Source organism: Quercus robur, chromosome 2 (assembly GCF_932294415.1).
Source record: "Quercus robur chromosome 2, dhQueRobu3.1, whole genome shotgun sequence".
In the NCBI taxonomy this organism is placed as follows: Eukaryota; Viridiplantae; Streptophyta; class Magnoliopsida; order Fagales; family Fagaceae; genus Quercus; species Quercus robur.
In genome coordinates, this window is record NC_065535.1 from 4,838,880 (window position 1) to 4,858,029 (window position 19,150).

At 35.4% G+C, this 19,150-nt stretch overlaps 2 protein-coding genes across 5 annotated transcripts in view; one reads left to right on the top strand and one right to left on the bottom strand.

Moving 5' to 3' along the window:
- The window catches only part of LOC126710557 (triacylglycerol lipase OBL1-like), a 43,846-nt gene extending 31,315 nt beyond the window's left edge, over nucleotides 1-12,531 (top strand). The window contains exons 1-5 of one of the 2 annotated variants that reach the window (XM_050411084.1): nucleotides 5,791-6,243; nucleotides 7,753-7,949; nucleotides 8,052-8,085; nucleotides 11,352-11,956; nucleotides 12,068-12,531. In XM_050411084.1, coding sequence (XP_050267041.1) covers nucleotides 5,934-6,243; nucleotides 7,753-7,949; nucleotides 8,052-8,085; nucleotides 11,352-11,956; nucleotides 12,068-12,352 — 1,431 coding nt within the window. In that variant the 5' untranslated portion in view covers nucleotides 5,791-5,933 and the 3' untranslated portion in view covers nucleotides 12,353-12,531. Of the gene's footprint in view, nucleotides 1-5,790; nucleotides 6,244-7,752; nucleotides 7,950-8,051; nucleotides 8,086-11,351; nucleotides 11,957-12,067 lie in introns of those variants that run through there. The other variant, XM_050411092.1, reaches the window with a different exon arrangement.
- LOC126710528 (uncharacterized) lies at nucleotides 649-17,870 on the bottom strand. Of its 3 annotated transcripts, none has more exons than XM_050411048.1 (8): nucleotides 17,501-17,870; nucleotides 17,285-17,405; nucleotides 16,981-17,073; nucleotides 16,136-16,882; nucleotides 15,302-15,653; nucleotides 14,546-14,627; nucleotides 13,511-13,755; nucleotides 649-1,031 (listed from the first exon to the last, which is right to left on the bottom strand). In XM_050411048.1, the coding sequence occupies exons 1-7, from the start codon at nucleotides 17,702-17,704 to the stop codon at nucleotides 13,549-13,551; spliced, it is 1,806 nt and encodes a 601-aa protein (XP_050267005.1). In that variant the 5' UTR covers nucleotides 17,705-17,870; the 3' UTR covers nucleotides 649-1,031; nucleotides 13,511-13,548. The 3 variants fall into 3 exon arrangements, with proteins under 3 accessions (XP_050267005.1, XP_050266996.1, XP_050267012.1); XM_050411039.1 differs by lacking the exon at nucleotides 649-1,031 and adding an exon at nucleotides 12,993-13,312 and having other exon boundaries at nucleotides 17,501-17,867; XM_050411055.1 differs by lacking the exon at nucleotides 649-1,031 and adding an exon at nucleotides 12,993-13,312 and having other exon boundaries at nucleotides 17,285-17,396; nucleotides 17,501-17,866.
- Nucleotides 17,871-19,150: the final 1,280 nt, after the last annotated feature.

Sequence of the window (19,150 nt, forward strand, 5' to 3'; positions counted from 1 at the left end):
TCAATCCAAATAAACAACCAATGTATTTAATGGTCACAACTGCGAATATAATCTCAAAAGGAATAAGGTATGCCTTCATCAAAGGCAATTTACTGAAGTCTGAAACCACTGCCTGCTTTCTAAAAGCAGTAAATGGCTCTTAGACTGTTAAATAAAGTACAAGAGGATATGCCCAATATTGGTAAGAAAATCTAACAGACTGTAATTGTGGGAACGATTTTAGAGATCTCAACATCACTGTATCTAAAACTAAGAAACCTGGGATCCGTTTGGTAAATGTGTTTAAAAACAGAAAATTGTTGTTTGAAAATATTTGTAGAAATACGTGTAGGTGAAAAAGTGCGTTGAAATGCGTGAAATGTTGTTTAAAAAATGAAAATGGTTGTTTAAAAACATAAACCAAACACCCCCTAGACCATTCAAAATTAAAGCAGTTTATTCATATCAATTTTCAGATACCACATTAATGGCAGGAAAGTCATATGTCTCATTTCTCTAATGGCATGCTAATACTTCAAAAACAATTGATTCCTATATTAAAATAACATATCATGTCCGAAACCAAACTACTGCATCTTAGATAGAAGACGAAAAGGTAACGAAGTACACTACAAGTTATACTGCCCACAATATTACCAATTGGAAGAATTTCAAAATTTAACAAATCAATCATAATAATGCAGAGTGCACATAACCTAGTCACTTTCAAGCTTTGATAAAAACTAGAGCTTAATTAGATGAGTGGTATCTCCACGTGTACGACAAAATGTCATGGTGAAAAAAACATTCCCAAAGAGAAAAAGAAAAATCTAAAGATTGATTTACATACATACATGCATTATTAACCATTGAATCCCCAAGATTGTGTTTACTGGGGTCTCACATCCTATTGGGAACCTTGATAGGGGAACCAGTGCTTCAGACCACCACAAAAACTGCATCAACACTGAATTAGTGTCAAAATAATATTTTTCCTCTACTGTACACCATTCATTCATGTTCTTGCACTCCATTTTCCACTCTACTGTAACCTATACAGAATCAGAGCAAAGCACGAGTAAACAAGGGAGCGTACAGTGTTAGGATCATATAAGTAGTGCAACATATAATAGCATTTGAGTTTTTAATTTCTGCAAGATCAATCTAAGAAGATAGGACATGCATGTAAATGGGAAATATTTAAACAGATCAAATGCTGAAACAGGGAGTATTTTACAAAAAGAAGCTACCTGCTATTATGGGATCGAGTGCATATCACTCATGAGGAATTAGAAAGCATGGCAGGTGAAACAACCACTCAAAAGAGCCCATCTGACGGGTTCTGCTGAATGATAGCGCCTTATGGGAAGCCCCGGTAACTTGATGGGCCTGATTGGCCAGCATTGAGCTCCTCATTTCTTGAGCTCTCATCTGAGTCGATCTAAGCTTGTTCATAATCTTGTCCATAGATGATGATCTCTTCTTTTCGAGCTTCATCTTAAATATATGTCAAGTAATTAATTAAGGGCCATAGTACCAAATGCTTATGCCTCCCTTATTCAGAATATGAACACATAATGCATGTTTGTAGGGCGGGCTGAACCATAGATGTAATTAATGCAATCACCTAAGGCCCCCAAATAAAAGAAGATCCTCATTTATAAAATAAAAAAAAATAAAATTTATATATATAATATTCATCTGTATATTTTAATTACAAAAAAAAATTAAGTACTTTTATTGGTCATTAAAATGCATTAAAAAGACCACATTGTATCTTAAAATGCATAATACTACACAGTGATAATGCACACAACTTGACAAGACAAGACTACACAATACACACAGCGCTACACACTCTTGTCCACAGGTCACAGCTGGCCCCACACGCCACATGGGCACACACTAATTAATAAGTTATCACATTTTTTTTTAAATGCAAACTCTTACTTTATCAATTATTATAAATTATCACACCAATTAATAATTTAATATATATTATATTAACTCATTTGTATTATAGTGATACTAATTTATTGAAACATGTAATAAATTAATTTTTATTTGTGCAAGTTTAGACTATAAAGTTTAAAAAATGACCCATTTAAAATTTTCGCCTAAGACCCCAAAATTGTTGAGCCGACCCTGCATGTTTGACAAGGATGCCATAAACTATGAGAGAGAGAGAGAGAGAGAGAGAGAGCTGGCACAATCTGAGATGTGGAACGTAACTTTTTCCATAGAGACTTCTTATTTCTTAATTGTGAATTTAGCAATCCTAAAAAACTAATTCTTCTTCTTTAAACCATTGGACCATTGCAGGAGACTAATTGTTTTTTTTTTTTTTGGAGGGGAAACATCGAAATTTTTATTAAAAAGCGCCTCTTAAATTGGCTTGAACAACAGAATAAAGATGTGGTGGAACATCCTCCATCCATACTAGGAAATCTGGTATGCCAATGGCATGTTTAGCCAGACCATGAGTTAAAGAATTACCTTCTCTAAATGTATGAGAATAAAGTAATTTAAAAAATTGTGAGGATAAACTTTTCACCTCATCTATGAATAAACCAAATGGAGCTAAAGGGACCGAATCATCCGTTTGAGCCTTAAAAACTTCCAGTGAGTCTCCTTCTAAGATAGCTTGTTGAACTCCTATGTCTGATGCCAAGGAAAGGGCTGTAACAGCCGCCATCGCCTCAACCTCTCTACTGCTATAGGCTTGATGCAACAGTTTCGAGCATGAAGCTATCACTTCACCATCTCCATCTCTTATCACCACTCCTATCCCTGATTTATTTTCTTTCGGAAAGGTCGCGCCGTCGTAATTTATTTTCAAAAACTCACTCATCGAAGGCTTCCACCTGCTTCTGGCCCATCGCGTTTCTTGTTGTACTTGGGATGCATGATCTACTTGCCTTCTTTGAAATTCCAGTAGCCACGTCCTGGCGGTATGAGCAAGTTGGTGAAGACTATCAGCTGGTATATTAAGTCTGACTCTGTTCCGCTGGTTCCAGATCATCCATATCGTTGCTGCAAATAATTCAACATCCTTTTTCTGCAGAATCAACCACAACAATAGCTCTTTGAAGTCCAGGAAGTGCACTGAACTTCTGAAACCCCACAGCTCCGCATTGGCCCACACCGGATCCAGTTCAGGACACCGCCACAAAGCATGTAAAGAGTTTTCTGCCGAGTTACAGCATAGCTAACACACTGGATCTTCAATGATTTTGCGACGGACTAAGGCTTGCTTTGTTGGCAAAGCTTCACGGCAGGCCCTCCATAGCACGGTCTTCACCTTTTGTGGTGTACGCATAGACCAAATGTTCTTCCAAATGTGCTTATCCCTGTTCTGTTGATCCTGTGCAACATCACCCAAAGCAGTTGCCTCCTCCTTTAGGAATCTATAGCCGGATTTACAACTGTAGACACCGTTGCTTAAATGGGGGCCAAAATAGAGTATCCTCAGATGAAGCTCAGCCTAAAGGAATTTTTTTAATCATCTCGGCATCCTCCCTTCTAAAAAGACCGTCGACCAACTCCACTACCCACTGCCTGTTCAATGGATCAATGAGTGTATCTACCGTTAAATCCTCAAAGTCTTGAATTGGACATTCCGGTAAATAAGGTGGATGCTTCCTTGGCAGCCAATGGTGCTGCCATATCTTAATCTTCTGCCCATTACCAATCCGCCATCTAGCACCCCTCTGTAAAACTTCTCTACCATGAAGGATACTCCTCCAAGCGTAGGAGCCCATCCGTGAATCTGTGGCTTCCATAATAGTAGTGTTAGGGAAAAATCGGGCTTTGAAAACTTTGTAAAATAGTGAATCGGTATTGTGCAATAAACGCCATGCTTGCTTTGCAAGGAAAGAATCATTGTGCAAAGCAAGCTCTCGAAAACCCATTCCACCTATTGTTTTTGATCTTGTCATATCTTCCCATTTAACCCAATGAATCCTCCTTCGGTCTCCTCTTTGGTCCCACCAAAACTTCTTGATTAGGCCCTCGATCTCATTACATAAGCCAATGGGAATTTTGAAACACCCCATTGTGTAAGTAGGAATAGCTTGGATAACCGACTTAATCAACACTTCTCTACCCGCCTGAGAAAGTAACTTCCCTTCCCACCCTTGGAGTTTCCGCCACACCTTTTCTTTAATATAATTGAAACTAGCCTTCTTTCCTTTACCCACAAAAGATGGAAGACCCAAGTATCTTTCATAATGCGTTATTTCTGACACACCCCAAGCCTCCTTGATAGCCCTCTTCGCTTCAACATTTGTTGCTTTACTAAAAAAGATTGTGGTTTTGCTCTTGTTCACTTTTTGACCTGAAGCTTCCTCATATTTATTCAGCACTTCCAACACCTTTCCACACTCCTCCATAGTTGCCCTGCAAAAAAGGAGATTATCATCTGCAAAAAGCAGATGTGTTAGTTTTGGACCCCGTCTGCAAAGAGAAAAGCCATGGATATCACCCCTCCTCTCAGCCTGCTTTATCATCCCATTTAACCCTTCAGAAGTTAGGAATATTTAAAGCCATAAGCATATGTCTCTTACCTTGTCTCTTACCACAAGCATATGCCTCTTACCTTATTTTTTTTATTTTTTAAGTTGAGAATTGTTGTATATAGAATTACAGAGATAAATATTGAGTTTCTTTGCTAAAATTTACGGTAGTTTTCCCAATTGAGACATTGACTTTGTCTATTTATTTTTTTAAATACACTTTTCAACATATTTTCTATCATTTCCCTATCTCAATTAAATATTATTTTTCTATCATTTTTTATTATTTTTTAAATCAATTTTTATTCATTCCCAACTCCCAAGTCTCAACAACTATATTTTCCAAATTATAATAGCTACATTTTTAAATCTCCTAACAGTATAATTTTTAAAAATATTTCAATGATCTATTTTGTTAATGGTCTAATTTTAATTCTCACGCTTTCATTATTTATCTGTCCGTCATTATCAAATCTACCTTAGCATTATGCAAGTTCTTTGAAAATTCTATGTAATTTAAAATTTATCAAATCTAAGTATATTTGGAATGAGTTTATTCATTAAGAAATATTATCTCCACAATATATTCAAATTATAGGTGGCAAGTTGTTACAAATTGTTATCAGTGGACAAAAAAATAATTTTAGTAGTAAGTTGAAATTTGAACTAATAATATTGTAAAAATATTATAGAAATAACATTTCTCTTAATTTTCTATATTATAAAAGACAGACTACTAATTTAAAGCCCACACCCGTTTGAGTGTTTCACTTAAACAAAACAATAGAAGCCATTCACAGATCTCCATTTTATTTGTTCTCATCTCAGACAGGGAGAGAGAGAGGGAGAAATCGTTGTTGTGCTCCATTGAGGGAGAGATCATCGTCTTCCTCGCCTGCTCGGCCTCCACCACCAACAACATGCGGGCCCAAATGGGTTAAATCGGTTTTTTTTTTTTTTGATTGCTTTTATTGTTCTAATTTCATTAGCTTTTTGAGAAAGGGTTGTGTTTTGTGATTTAATTAACTTTATAACTTTCAGCACCATCAATTAGTATTGTAGATATGTCTGGAAAGTATTCGCTGGAAGAGACTCCAGTGGAAAGGACATGCATGTAAATGAGAAATATTTAAGCAGATCAAATGCAAAAACGGAGTGTATTTTACTAAAAGAAGCTACCTGCTATTTGGGTCGAGTGCATATCACTCGATGAGGCATATTAGAAAGCATGGCATATGTCTCTTATCTTTTTCAAAAGTTAGGAATACTTACCTTGTCTCTTACCTTGTCTCTTATTTTTTTCGAAAGTTAGGAATTGTGGTATACAGAATTGCAATTATAAATATTGAGTCGCTTTGCTAAAATTTAATTACCTGGTTTTCCAATTGAGACATTGACATAGCAACCCATCCTGCACCTTCTCCATATTACTTCTAAGCCATGTCTTGTGATGAAAAAAATTTCAGCAAAAATTATTTTGTGCTGAAGCCAGATAACGCTAGTTTCTATGATCTCGGTTGCTTTCTCTTTTCCTCTGAATCAAAAGATTGTGAATTCATTGAGTGCTCATCAGAAGACCTTAAGAGAGGTTTTTGGAGAAGATGGTACATCTTCAGCTCCCTTTTTGCGCAGAAACTCCTCCTTAAGGTGGAAAACCCTATGAAAAAATTAGGGAAAGTGTTAGAGCAATGGCTGAATCTTCTTTCAAGCAACGGTGGATTACTCAGGCTCTTCACCAATTTCTTAACAGGTTTGGTTTGTGTTATATGTAGCATGGTATATTGAGCATTTCATAGGTTATAAAGTTCCATATAGATAATCTGCATGCAGGGGCGGAGTCAGGGAGGGGTCGAGAGGGGGCACTTGCCCCCCCTGACCTGCCCAAAATTTTTCTTTTTTTTATGTGTGTAATAGTAAAAGGTGGAGATTTAATTGAAACTGTGATAAGTAGTGCGTGAGTAATTGAGCTATATTGAAAATCTCTTCAACTACATGTTTCAAAATAATACTGTAAAGTACAGAGCCACAGTAAACAACCATATACATCCTTTTTTTCTTTGTGGATATATATATCTCCCTATCTTTTTGAAAAGTCAAACTCAATTGATATATCATATATCTTCATATCTTTTTTTACTTTATCAATATTTTTTAAAGTTCAAAATTTATAAAAATAAACTTAAATAAAGAAGAAAAAGTCTTAATTGAAGAGACGAAAATAGCACCTAGAAAAAAGGTTTCCTTTCAAAAGTATTAAGATATAAAATTTGGAAACAATTACATGACAAATTCCATAAAATATATTAGGAGATTATTTTATTCGCTATATATTAAAAAAAAAAAAACACTAATAAACTATACACAATATAATGATATGCAATGATTTTAGGGGATCTTTCAATATTGAATGATCACTTACTATTTATATTATTGGCATTTAATTGTCAAGTTTGGTTAATATTGTGTATATATGATGCATATGTTGTATGCTACATACACAATATGTATTTGTTTATAGAGACACATGTATATTAGTTATAAATTTTGCCCCCCCTAAAGTCGAATCCTAGCTCCGCCATTGTCTGCATGCATGTACGGCAGTATATATACCCAAAATTGCGTGCATGCATTAATTATTATGCTATTATGTATGTGTTCTAACTTACTATATACTCCCTCCGTCTCACTTTTTTTATCCCCTATTACATTTTGAGATGTCCCAAAATATTGTCCTATTTCTAAAAATAAAAGTCATTAATTTACTAGTTCAATTTTTCAATAAATTTTTTAAGAGTAGTTTTGGAAACTTATACATTTTTAAAAGGTAAACAAGACAAAAATGATATTCCCTTAAAAAGTTTGACTTTTCAAACAGGACAAAAAAAGTGGGACGGAGGGAGTATCTAATTTAAAGCAAATATTTAGGAACTAATATCTTAAATTTCGTAAATAATTTGAAAACCATAACTGTAATGCAGTGTTATCTTTCTAGAGAGATGCTACATCTACAATATTTTTACAACAAATCACAGGTAATTAGCTGTTATTGGTTCAAATTTGAAACTAACACTAAAATTACTTTTTTGCCCTAACAATAACAACCAATAACAACCTGCCACTTATGATTTGTTGTAAAAATGTTATAGACATATCATTTCTCCTCTATAAAACAATCTAATTTAATGCAATCATTTGTTTAAATTTAGTTGAGAATTTATTATTTTCTTCCAAAAATTGATGGAGTAAGTGGGTTTTGTAGGAAAGAGGGAAAGAATGCCGAATAGGTTATCGGCAAAGTTCACATCTGTGGTGGGAAATCTTGATCCAAGAGTGGAATTAGACAAAAGTATCAGATATGGTAACACAAAATACAATGCTTTTCTCTCAATTATGGCCTCCAAATTGTCGTATGAAAATGAAGAATTCGCTAAAATCATAATCAATGATCATTGGAATGTAAGTATCATTAACAAGACAACTTTTTTTTTTTTTATTCTGCCCTTGTGATATATAATGGCTATGATGAAGATTAACGTTTCATTTTTCATTTTTGCACAGATGGAATTCTTGTACTTCGACAACTATTGGAATGGTAAGCATCAACCTATATTATATTCCGATCCTTAAAAAAATTATGTAGTTATAGCCTAGGTTATTGAAATCATTTATCTCACTCTTTTTAATTAGTTAAGTATAAAGTGGGACATATTATTTGTATTAAGAAGAGTCGCAAATTAAATAACATGCCATCTAAGTTGACTTCTCTTAAAATTAGCTTTTATTCACAAGCATATTTGTCATTTGGTAAAAATTATAAAAACAAATTTATCTATTAAAAAAAAAAAGGTTATGTCTTCAAAATTTTTACAATAATTTTACGATAAATCATAAGTGGCTGATTGTTACATATTATAATTGGTGGGGAAAAAAAAGTAATTTTAGTGGTAGGTTTAAATTAGAACCAAATATTGTAGTCATAGCACTTCTCTAAAAAAAGTGATTTTAAAAAGCAAACATAACTCATAAACAAATAAGCTAATAAACTAATATAAGAAAAGATAAATTATCCAAATACATACTACTAACTAATGGAGGAAATAGTTTCTCAAAAAAAAAAAAAAACTAATTGAGATAATTTGTCAATTAATAATGGACTGAGATTATAATTAGTTAAAAGTGCACTTTCCTTTTATCTCTTTAAATCAAAGATCCCATGAAAAGTATAGATCCAATTACTAATAAGAGAATGCCTTTGATACAAAATCATATGGATTATGGATCCCACATTTGCTTTTATTTGCCCCATGTGAAACCACATGGAAGTTGAAAAATGGGCTGGGGTTGCAAACCTGTACCAAATTATATATTATGTTGTTTCTGTAACAAAATAAAGTTAAAAGTTAATGGGTACTCTAAGGACATTAGTTTAGAAATTATTTTTAAAAACTTTTATATGAAAATAAAAAATAATTAATTTTATTTACGGCTTATTATATTTCCCATGAAATTAGTTCAAAACTTTTTTTAAATAATTTATTAACAATTATTCTTTTTTGCTAAACTATTAACAATTGCTTTAAGATCTCTGATTAAGAAAGTTTTGACATCACTTTTATGAGAAATATAAAAAGTTGTCAACAATATTTATTATTTTATCATTCTCCTAATAAAATGTTTCTAAAAATAGCTAAGGGTATTTGTTAACATTTCCCTAAAATACTATATAAACTTTCTTCCATCATTGCATACAGGCAAACCGTTGGCAATATTTTGCTAAACTAAATGTTAGTTATTGAGACCACCGCACACCCTTGGGTGTGCGATGGTCACTCCACAAGTATAAGTGCTTATGGAGTGTGGGGGGCAAGAGCCGGGATTCAAGTCTCCAAGAAGGAGTTTCACACACATATACACTTAGATTAAATTAGAGTAGAATTCTATCTTATATCAAAAAATGTTATTTATTGAGATTAAAATATGAAGTATTAATTTATAGGGTAGTACTCTATTATTAGTCCACTTAGATAAACAAGGTGCTTAATTATTTGTCAAAAGGTTAAACTAACTCGTCTTTAATTATTTCTATAAATAAAAAATAAAAATAAAAACTCATTTTTAATTAAGAAAATAAAGTATAAAATCATATAATTACTAAGAATTACAAAGGTCTCCCTTTGGCTGTAAAAGAGTGAAACAAATAACTGGGGGAAAAAAAACTCAAAACTCGGCTGTAACTTCTCAACTATTTGGACAAAGGTCTCTTAGCTGGGAAATTATTGTGTACTCCCGGAATACCATAAATGCATACTCCCTCCTCTCACATGAATGGTGGGTCCCACTAATTAAATTTATGGTGGGATCCACCATTCATGTGAGAAGAGGGAGTACGCATTTATGGTACTCCGGGAGTACCTAATAATTTTCCCTCTTAACTTAATAGAGTCTTCAACTTAAGAATGACAATATTTTATACTATCTATTAACATAATATGGCATGACACAAGTTTATGCAGATGAGTATTTATTTAACTATTTATTACAATTTGTTTTATGTCTTGACCCGAGCTGATCAACATTAAGTCTTCCCCCTAATGGCATGCTTTTCCTAATTTCTTTCTTTAATCTTTGATTGTTGGTCATGTCATATTTCTGTAGAAGCAATCAAGCAATAGTAGTGCCTCCCTCTAAATTCTAATATGTGTTGAGGAATCTTTTCTCTTTAAAAAGAGAAGAGGGAGCTTGCTTGTATCATTGGGTTTATTGTGCTTTCTAGTTTTTAGTTTTTTGCATAGATCCATAGGGGTTCAATATTTTTTTTTTGGCTACCCAACCATGGTGGATGGGGTTTGGCCCATTAACCCATTGGCCTAGGGTCTTCAGCCAGTGTTGAAAGCCCCACCTTAACAAACCTAACATAGATCTAATCACTTTTATTGTCCCACTTGGTAACAAGCCTACGTTACCAGACTTGACAGGGCTTTAATCTTTAATGGGTAGCTAAATGGGGACTTTAGTTACAAAATTATTATGAAATTGTTGTATTGATGGCCATGATTGTGCCAAACTCACATGTGCAATATTTCATGAGCATCAATATGACAATGAGTGATGGCTGCCGAGTTTTGCACAAAAATTAGTGTACGGGCCTTCTAGGTTTCTCTGTTTCTAACCTCTGCTCTTTTGCTCTTTATTTTGTCACACTATCATTTGGGCTTGGATAATTTGTTATCCATTGGCCCATGTCATCCATTTAATACCAATCTCTGACGATTAGGAAAAAAGACCCACGTTATGCGTTAGTGAGTCGGGCCATGGCCCAATATGGGTTTCATCTAAAATAAATGTCAGCTAATTTTAAACTGTTGTACTCAAAAATCAAAACCTGATACGCTTCAAGGGACCAAAATTATTTTGTTTATTCTCATATATATTTAAAAATTAGTAATTTTATATTATTTGTGGTTTACTGTTATATTTTCTTCTTCATTGCTCAAATATAAATTCATCGTGCTGATTGGCTGAATCTCTTTTTAAAAAGTGTACACTTTACAGGCACCTAATTTGTGAGGTTGACGCACATAGTTGCAGTGCAATCATTTGGTAAGATGATAGATTCTTTAGTTCTTATTATTAGTATTAGGAAAAAATAATAAAAATAACCACATTTTTTATTGTTCCCGGCCCCATGCTAACTGTAGGACTCAAATTTGAAATTGTGTCTCAATTTTTACTTTTGTGATAATTTTATTCTCCGTGTTTGGTGAAAGATTAGTATGTGCTTTACCTGTAAATTGCAATTTTACCTTTTTCTATTTTGGCCAACTAGAAAATAAATTGTTCTAATCCAGTGTTTGACAGATTACCTGAAGGACTATACAACTCAAGCCATTATGTTCCAAGATACAAGGGTTGACCCTAACCTGATCGTGGTTGCATTTAGGGGCACCCACCCATTCGACCCAAAAGCTTGGAGAGTAGATGTGGATCTCTCATGGTATGAAATTGAAGGGGTGGGTCAGACTCATAGTGGCTTTATGAAAGCTCTTGGTCTTCAAAAGAGAAAAGGATGGCCCGAACTAGGAAGTAACCAAAACAAATATGCTTATTATGAAATCAGACAAAGGTTGAGAAAGTTATTGCAAAAAAATAAGAATGCAAAATTTATATTGACAGGGCACAGCTTGGGTGGGGCATTGGCGATTTTGTTTCTGACTGTGCTAGCAATACATGAAGAGGAATGGTTGATGGATAAGTTGGAGGGAGTGTACACATTTGGGCAACCAAGGGTTGGAGACTATCAGTTGAAGGAATATATGGAGAAGAAGTTGGAGCAATATGATGTGAGGTATTTTAGGTTTGTTTACTGCAATGACATAGTGCCTAGGGTCCCTTATGATGATGATAATGTCTTTTTTACTCACTTTGGAACTTGCTACTACTACAATAGCTCCTATAAAGGAAAGGTCAGTCCTCTCTCTCTCTACTATGTCTCTATCCCTCTCTGTCTTTTCAAGCATGTAGATTTTTAGATTTGGTTCAATGAGGTTAAACTATGCATCCTGGTTGGAGTGCAGGTCATTACAGAGGAGCCGAATAAGAACTACTTCTCAGTGCCATGGACCATTGTCAAATTCAGGCTTAACGCAATTTGGGAGCTGAACCGAAGTTTCATTTTCCCATATACGAGAGGTCCAGAGTACAAAGAAAGTTGGCTAATGAAAACGATGAGGATTTTTGGATTGGTATTTCCCGGATTAGTAGCACATATGCCCCAAGATTATGTTAATGCTACCCGATTGGGATCTTTACCTCTAGACCTCCAAAGCACAATGCATCAACTAGATTCTAAGGTTAACTGACCTACACAAATACGAAACCGAAACTGTACATATTATTCACTTTTATCACATTAACATTTCCAAACCCCTCTCTTCAAATACTTCAATCCAAATAAACAACCAATGTATTTAATGGTCACAGCTGCGAATATAATCTCAAAAGGAATAAGGTATGCCTTCATCAAAGGCAATTTACTGAAGTCTGAAACCACTGCCTGCTTTCTAAAAGCAGTAAATGGCTCTTAGACTGTTAAATCAAGTACAAGAGGATATGCCCAATATTGGTAAGAAAATCTACCAGACTGTAATTGTGGGAACGATTTTAGAGATCTCAACATCACTGTATCTAAAACTAAGAAACCAGACCATTCAAAATTAAAGCAGTTTATTCATATCAATTTTCAGATACCACATTAATGGCAGGAAAGTCATATGTCTCATTTCTCTAATGGCATGCTAATACTTCAAAAACAATTGATTCCTATATTAAAATAACATATCATGTCCGAAACCAAACTACTGCATCTTAGATAGAAGACGAAAAGGTAACAAAGTACACTACAAGTTATATTGCCCACAATATTACCAATTGGAAGAATTTCAAAATTTAACAAATCAATCATAATAATGCAGAGTGCACATAACCTAGTCACTTTCAAGCTTTGATAAAAACTAGAGCTTAATTAGATGAGTGGTATCTCCACGTGTACGACAAAATGTCATGGTGAAAAAAACATTCCCAAAAAGAAAAAGAAAAATCTAAAGATTGATTTACATACATACATGCATTATTAACCATTGAATCCCCAAGATTGTGTTTACTGGGGTCTCACATCCTATTGGGAACCTTGAGAGGGGAACCAGTGCTTCAGACCACCACAAAAACTGCATCGACACTGAATTAGTGTCAAAATAATATTTTTCCTCTGCTGTACACCATTCATTCATGTTCTTGCACTCCATTTTCCACTCTACTGTAACCTAGACAGAATCATAGCAAAGCACGAGTAAACAAGGGAGCGTACAGTGTTAGGATCATATAAGTAGTGCAACATATAATAGCATTTGAGTTTTTAATTTCTGCAAGATCAATCTAAGAAGATAGGACATGCATGTAAATGAGAAAATTTGAAGCAGATCAAATGCTGAAACAGAGAGTATTTTACAAAAAGAAGCTACCTGCTATTATGGGCGAATGCATATTACTCGATGAGGCATTAGAAAGTATGGCAAGTGAAACAACCACTCAAAGAGCCCATCTGACGGGTTCTGCAGAATGATATCGCCTTATGGGAAGCCCCAGTAACTTGATGGGCCTGATTGGCCAGCATTGAACTCCTCATTTCTTGAGCTTTCTTCTGAGCCGATCTGAGCTTGTTCATAATCTTGTCCATAGATGATGACCTTTTCTTTTCGAGCTTCATCTGAAATAAATGTCAAGTAAGGGCCATAGTACCAAATGCTTATGCCTCCCTTTTTCAGAATATGAACACATAATGCATATTTGACAAGGTTGCCATAAACCATGAGAGAGACAGAAAGATAGAAATCCATGATCAAGCTGGCACAGTCTGAGATGTGGAACTTTTTCCATGGAGACTTCTTATTTCTTAATTGTGAATTTAGCAATCCCAAAAAAACTAATTCTTCTTCTTCTTCTTTATATACTATTTGCAACTCACACACATGAGAGAGAGAGAGAGAGAGAGAATGATTTCTTTACTACTTTTATCATTTCTTTCTTTGGCCTGCACATCCACCAGAGATGAAGGCTTAAAATGAATAGATAACTAACTGGTTTTAGTGAAAATTCTTCTATAATCCTATTTCCTGCAAATTTCAGTTCAATGGTTGGGCTGAATGGCCTTCCCATAATCCTCCAATGTCCTGCTATTAAGTAAAAGGAAAAACATTCTTGCAAAATTTCACATTTCAACTGACTTATTCAAGAAAAGTCACTTTGTAGCATGTTCAGGAGTGAAGTGTGTCATGTTCCCCCATCAGTAAACCTAAACTAAAGACAATTTGATTAACCCAGAATTCATCTTTGGTGATATATTGACTAGAAATAAAATCATGCTAGACTAGACCAAAGTGATACATTGAAAAGATATATTCGGGGAAATAAGAAAAAGAAGTACCAAGGACTGATCATTGGTAAATTTTTCAACTGATATAAAATGATACATGATGAAACACTTTATTAAAAATGACCTCTAGTTTGCGTATTGCTGCCTCAGCTTTTGCCTTCTGCAGGTTCTCCCATGCATTGATTTTGGCTTCCTCTCTTTTCAACCTGGAAAAATCAGCCATTGACACATTAATATAGAATAGATAAATATCTGCATAACTTTCATGACAGTAGCTACTAGCACAGGGTGAGTCTTATCCTCTGATATGGTACTGTGGCCAAACTTCTTTTCAGTAATTAAGGCTTATAAGTAATAAAATCGGTGGCCTGAAATATCTTTACTAAACTAACCAATCAATTGCTATCATCTGGAAGGCTTGGAGCTGAATTATTTTGGGAAAATTTGTTCGAGTTCATGGTAACAGCTCAACTTCTTGAGAGAATTAAATTACTATATATCATAGGTCCGTGCTCCACTCAACTTAAGAACCTAGCCATCTTCTTAGGATGATTTAAACAATCATTGTCTTTCCAACTATAACATGAAAAGATATATTCTAAAGTTTATAATGGCAGTGTTACAAAATCAAAAACCCTTTCTTCTATTTGACCCCATGTTGATGACCTATGGAACAATATTAAAAAGAAGGTAAATTCAAAGATTTCCTGTTAGGGGACCTCATGATTTTTGGAAAAGAGAACATTGCTTCTTTGACATTTTTCTTTGCAAACCTTCAATGACCCAATTTGCTTCTAAGGTCTCCTTCGTATCATATTTTCATTCAATGATCCCACTAAATAAAGATAATGTAAGTAATAAAGTTGTCAAATATTCATACTTGGAAATTGTCTTTATATCCCAATCTGATGATTGAGCATCCAAATCTTTCTTTTTCCAGTTATCAACATTGTCTGAACCCTTCCCAGGAAATCGGGCTTTATGTTTCTTGGACCACCTAGTCATGGTGACACGTTCATCTACCTGCACATCCCTAACTTCCAATTTAGAGGACGGAACACTCTGCAACTCCATTATAGGCAGGGCAGAGGGATTGGAGTTAGAGAATGAAAGCCTCCTTTCGGGAGATGAATGAGAGCTACCCTCTGGGCTCATCTGGGTTGCCATGTCCCTTCTCGACACACCACTAGATATATCAGTGCCAGCATCCTTGACCCCATCATTTTTTTCATCTGTGTTAGATCCAAGGTCAAAAACCCAAATATCAGATATGTAAAAATACAACAGGTTTAACAATTTCATTAAAGATCCTCATCTTCAAAGACGAAGATAGACTTAAACTCAACATAGTCCAAATCCAGCACCTCGCCCACATCAATATGTTCCTACTATTATCTATTATAAGAATCCTAACCAACTTTCTTCAACTAATCAAGACCACACCTATTAATTGGGTCAACAACTCACTTTATCAAACAAAACAAAAAATAACCAAAAACCCATTGAAGAAACTGACATCCAGTTATTAACTCAGCTTTTTTTTTTTTTTGGGAAAAGACAATTTCATGTTTTAGATTAGCATTACAAGTCTAAAGGTATATTGAGTACCACATTCGAAATCCACAAATTAAATGAAAGCTGAATAACATGCAAGTTCTAATTCAAGAAACAGAGGCTTAAACAAAGCTGAAGTGTTAAACTAGTAGTCTAGTACCTCTTGACCCAGGCAATGAAGACTGGTTCAGCATCTCAGAGTACCCATGCACACTAACCGACCTAGCCATGCAAGGCTCATTCCTTCCTATAAACCCTCCACCATTGCCACCACCACCACCACAGCCGCCGCCACGCATGGCCAATCCATCGGCCGCCATGACTCCGGCCGAGAACGGAGACCCCGCCATCACAAAATTCCCCACGTTCCCTCCATCAAATATCGGCGAATACAGCGAGTAATACGCAACCCCAGGCGGCCCGAGCGGTCCGCTCTTCGACTTAGGCCGCCTTTGCTGCGGCAGCGGCTGCTGAGGCTGAACTGAATTCCTCGAACTACCGTTATCTCCCGATACCGGACTGAAAATCCACCTCTCTGCATCTTCCCATTTCGAAGGCAAAGTCCTTCCATTGTTGAAAGGTAACAACGAAGTACTAGTAGCTAGTTGTCTACGGTTACCACCGCCACCACCACCACCACCACCACCATTCGAGTGCGATGGTACTCGCTCTGAGCTCCAACCTTTCTGCATTCCTACACTCGCGTGCCGATAATTCGGCGTACCGGGACTCGGAAACGTACCGCCGGATTTCCGAGACGAAATCGCCGAGGCCTTTTTCATCGATGCCAATCGCGGCGAGGACGCGGCGGCGGCGGTTGTAGCATTGTTTAGATCCAACGAAGCTGGTCTTCTTCTATCTAGCTTCTTCGATAGCGCTTCAGATCTGGATCTCCGATCCTGGCACTCTATATAGAACAAAGAAACAAACAAAAAGTACAGCTGAACAAGTTTAATACTATTTTCGAATACAATCATGAAAGTAAGAGCTCAGTGAAAAGTGTACCTTTGAGAGCAAGAGAGAAAGAGCTTCTCGCAGAATCTAGTGGAGGAGATTCGTCTTCAAAGTCTCCATCATTATTATTGTCTTCTTTTTGAGCTGCGTATTGCAGAAGGAAACAATCAGTGAGTGAGTGAGTGCGTGAGTGAGAGAGAGAGAAAGAGAAAGAGAAAGAGACATTGAATGAGGATTTGAAATTTCCAAAAAGCGTCGTCGTCTGTACTTTTTGTTTTGGTTCGTTTGAATTTTCAAAAAGAGCCAAATCTACGAGAAAAAAAAAAACACTGTGAGTGTGAGTTGAGTACCGTACCTTTTGATTTTTCTCCTCTTTTAGAGAAAAAACGACTGTGCTGTTTGTTGTTTGGATCTGGATTTGGATCTGGACCACTCAAACTCTCGTGATGATGATTATCTGTTAAATGCTGCACCGACTAGTTTTTTTTATTAGCTGCCTTCAATTCTAGCGGTAGAAATGCGAAATCAAAATAGAAAAAAAAACAAACATAACATGCAAAAAGAATATTACTAGAGAGATTTCGGAGGCGAAAGAGTCGTGATCGTGAGCATCGGAGGCGAAAGAGCAGCGATCGACGCTAGCCGAAGCCGAAGAAAACAAGCTGAAGTTGGATTCGAGAGTGAAGATCACAGAATCAGGACTAGCATCGCGATGAGCTCTCAATCCTGATGATCTCGACGAGACTTGCTGCTCTTGAAACCCTATCTCCGGCATTGTATATATGTAAGTTTCAGTGTAAGCAGCTTTTTCAATTCCCTCTCTCACATCGCATTCACACTTAAAACCCGAAAAAACTCAAAACGCTAAAAATGTGAATGATAGATTTTACAGACTCTCTCTGACTCTGTGTGTGTGTGAATGGCGGGTACGAATATATAATACTAATAAGCGCTAATTATGTTTCGCGAGCGTGCTTGGCGTTGTGTTTATGACTTACTGTTTTTTTTTTTTTTTTTTGAATTATTTAAGCGTGAAAGGACTCGAGAGAAAAGACAACGGTTTTGGCTTTTTATCTAAATTCTTTAGGCGGGGTTTTGTTTGTGTTAATAAGGTGAAAAATGAAGCACAGAAGCAGAAAATATGGTGGAAAACAAGTGGGGCTTGCTTCTTTTGATGTTTTGTGGGGGTTTTCATGGACTTTGACTGACTGTAAATTTGACTGGACGGGAATGACAGTAGGGCCCTTGGATCTTATCTTGGATTTGAATGTGTGGGGTTAATGATATTTGGCCCATTTAGGGGTAATAATGACTTTTTGGTTTGTTACTTTTTACCAAGGTAATTATTACTATTTCGAAAGGGAATTTTTTTTTTTTTTTTGAAAGGGGAATGTAAAAAATCTCGCAATCCAAGGACAAAGGCATGGCAGGACATCATTACGACGTATGTCTTGGGAGTAAATTTTAACGATAAAGGTCAAAAGGAGGTTTAAAAAAATTACAGGAAAAAAGTGGCAATTTTGTTTGATTCCAAAATCTGATGAATTATCGTGTAATCTTATTGGCTTATAAAATCAATCAATCACTGAAAACAACCTTTCATTAAAGAAAACAAAACGTTGTGAACTCATCTTTAGCTTTTAGATTAGTAAACTATTTAAATACCACTTCCACGTATCTTGCAAAAAGAAAAAGGGCTGAGGCTGAGCAATAAGTAATAACCATCTTTTGCTAAAAAAATTTGAAATTGTGATACTGTTAAACTTGTGAGTAGTAAGTAAAATGTTTTTACCAACCATAAAATGTTTTGGTTTCAAATTTTTTTAGTTTGTAGTGTAATGGATTTGATTACGACTAATATAGAAAGGAAAACCATAAAAGAAAATTTTCTAACAAAAGTTTTTTTTTTTCTTGGCTGAATAGTCATATATTCACAAACTATTGAATTGCACATCTCAATCAAACTGTTAAACAGCGACAATGTGGTTATTCTCTAAAGCACTAAATTATTCTGTTAAATTACACCAAACTGTTGAAGTGCACATCGCAATCAAACTGTTAAAACAGCAAAAAAGATTCTTTTTCTTATTCTTTTGACACATGGCCTTTTGAAATTTTGCTTGTTTTGTTTGTGCTTTTGGAACAGACTCACTAAGATTTCGCCGGCGAGATTCTTTAACCAGCGCCATTTATGCCATAACCTACTTTCATTAAGTTACCC

Coding starts and splice junctions, on each gene's coding strand:
- LOC126710528 (XM_050411048.1), bottom strand. CDS start 17,704: ATGCCGGAGATAGGGTTTCAAGAGCAGCAAGTCTCGTCGAGATCATCA. Junction 16,883..16,980: donor TTTCTCTCTTGCTCTCAAAG/GTACACTTTTCA, acceptor TGTTCTATATAG/AGTGCCAGGATCGGAGATCC. Junction 14,628..15,301: donor GATATAAAGACAATTTCCAA/GTATGAATATTT, acceptor TGATTTTTCCAG/GTTGAAAAGAGAGGAAGCCA.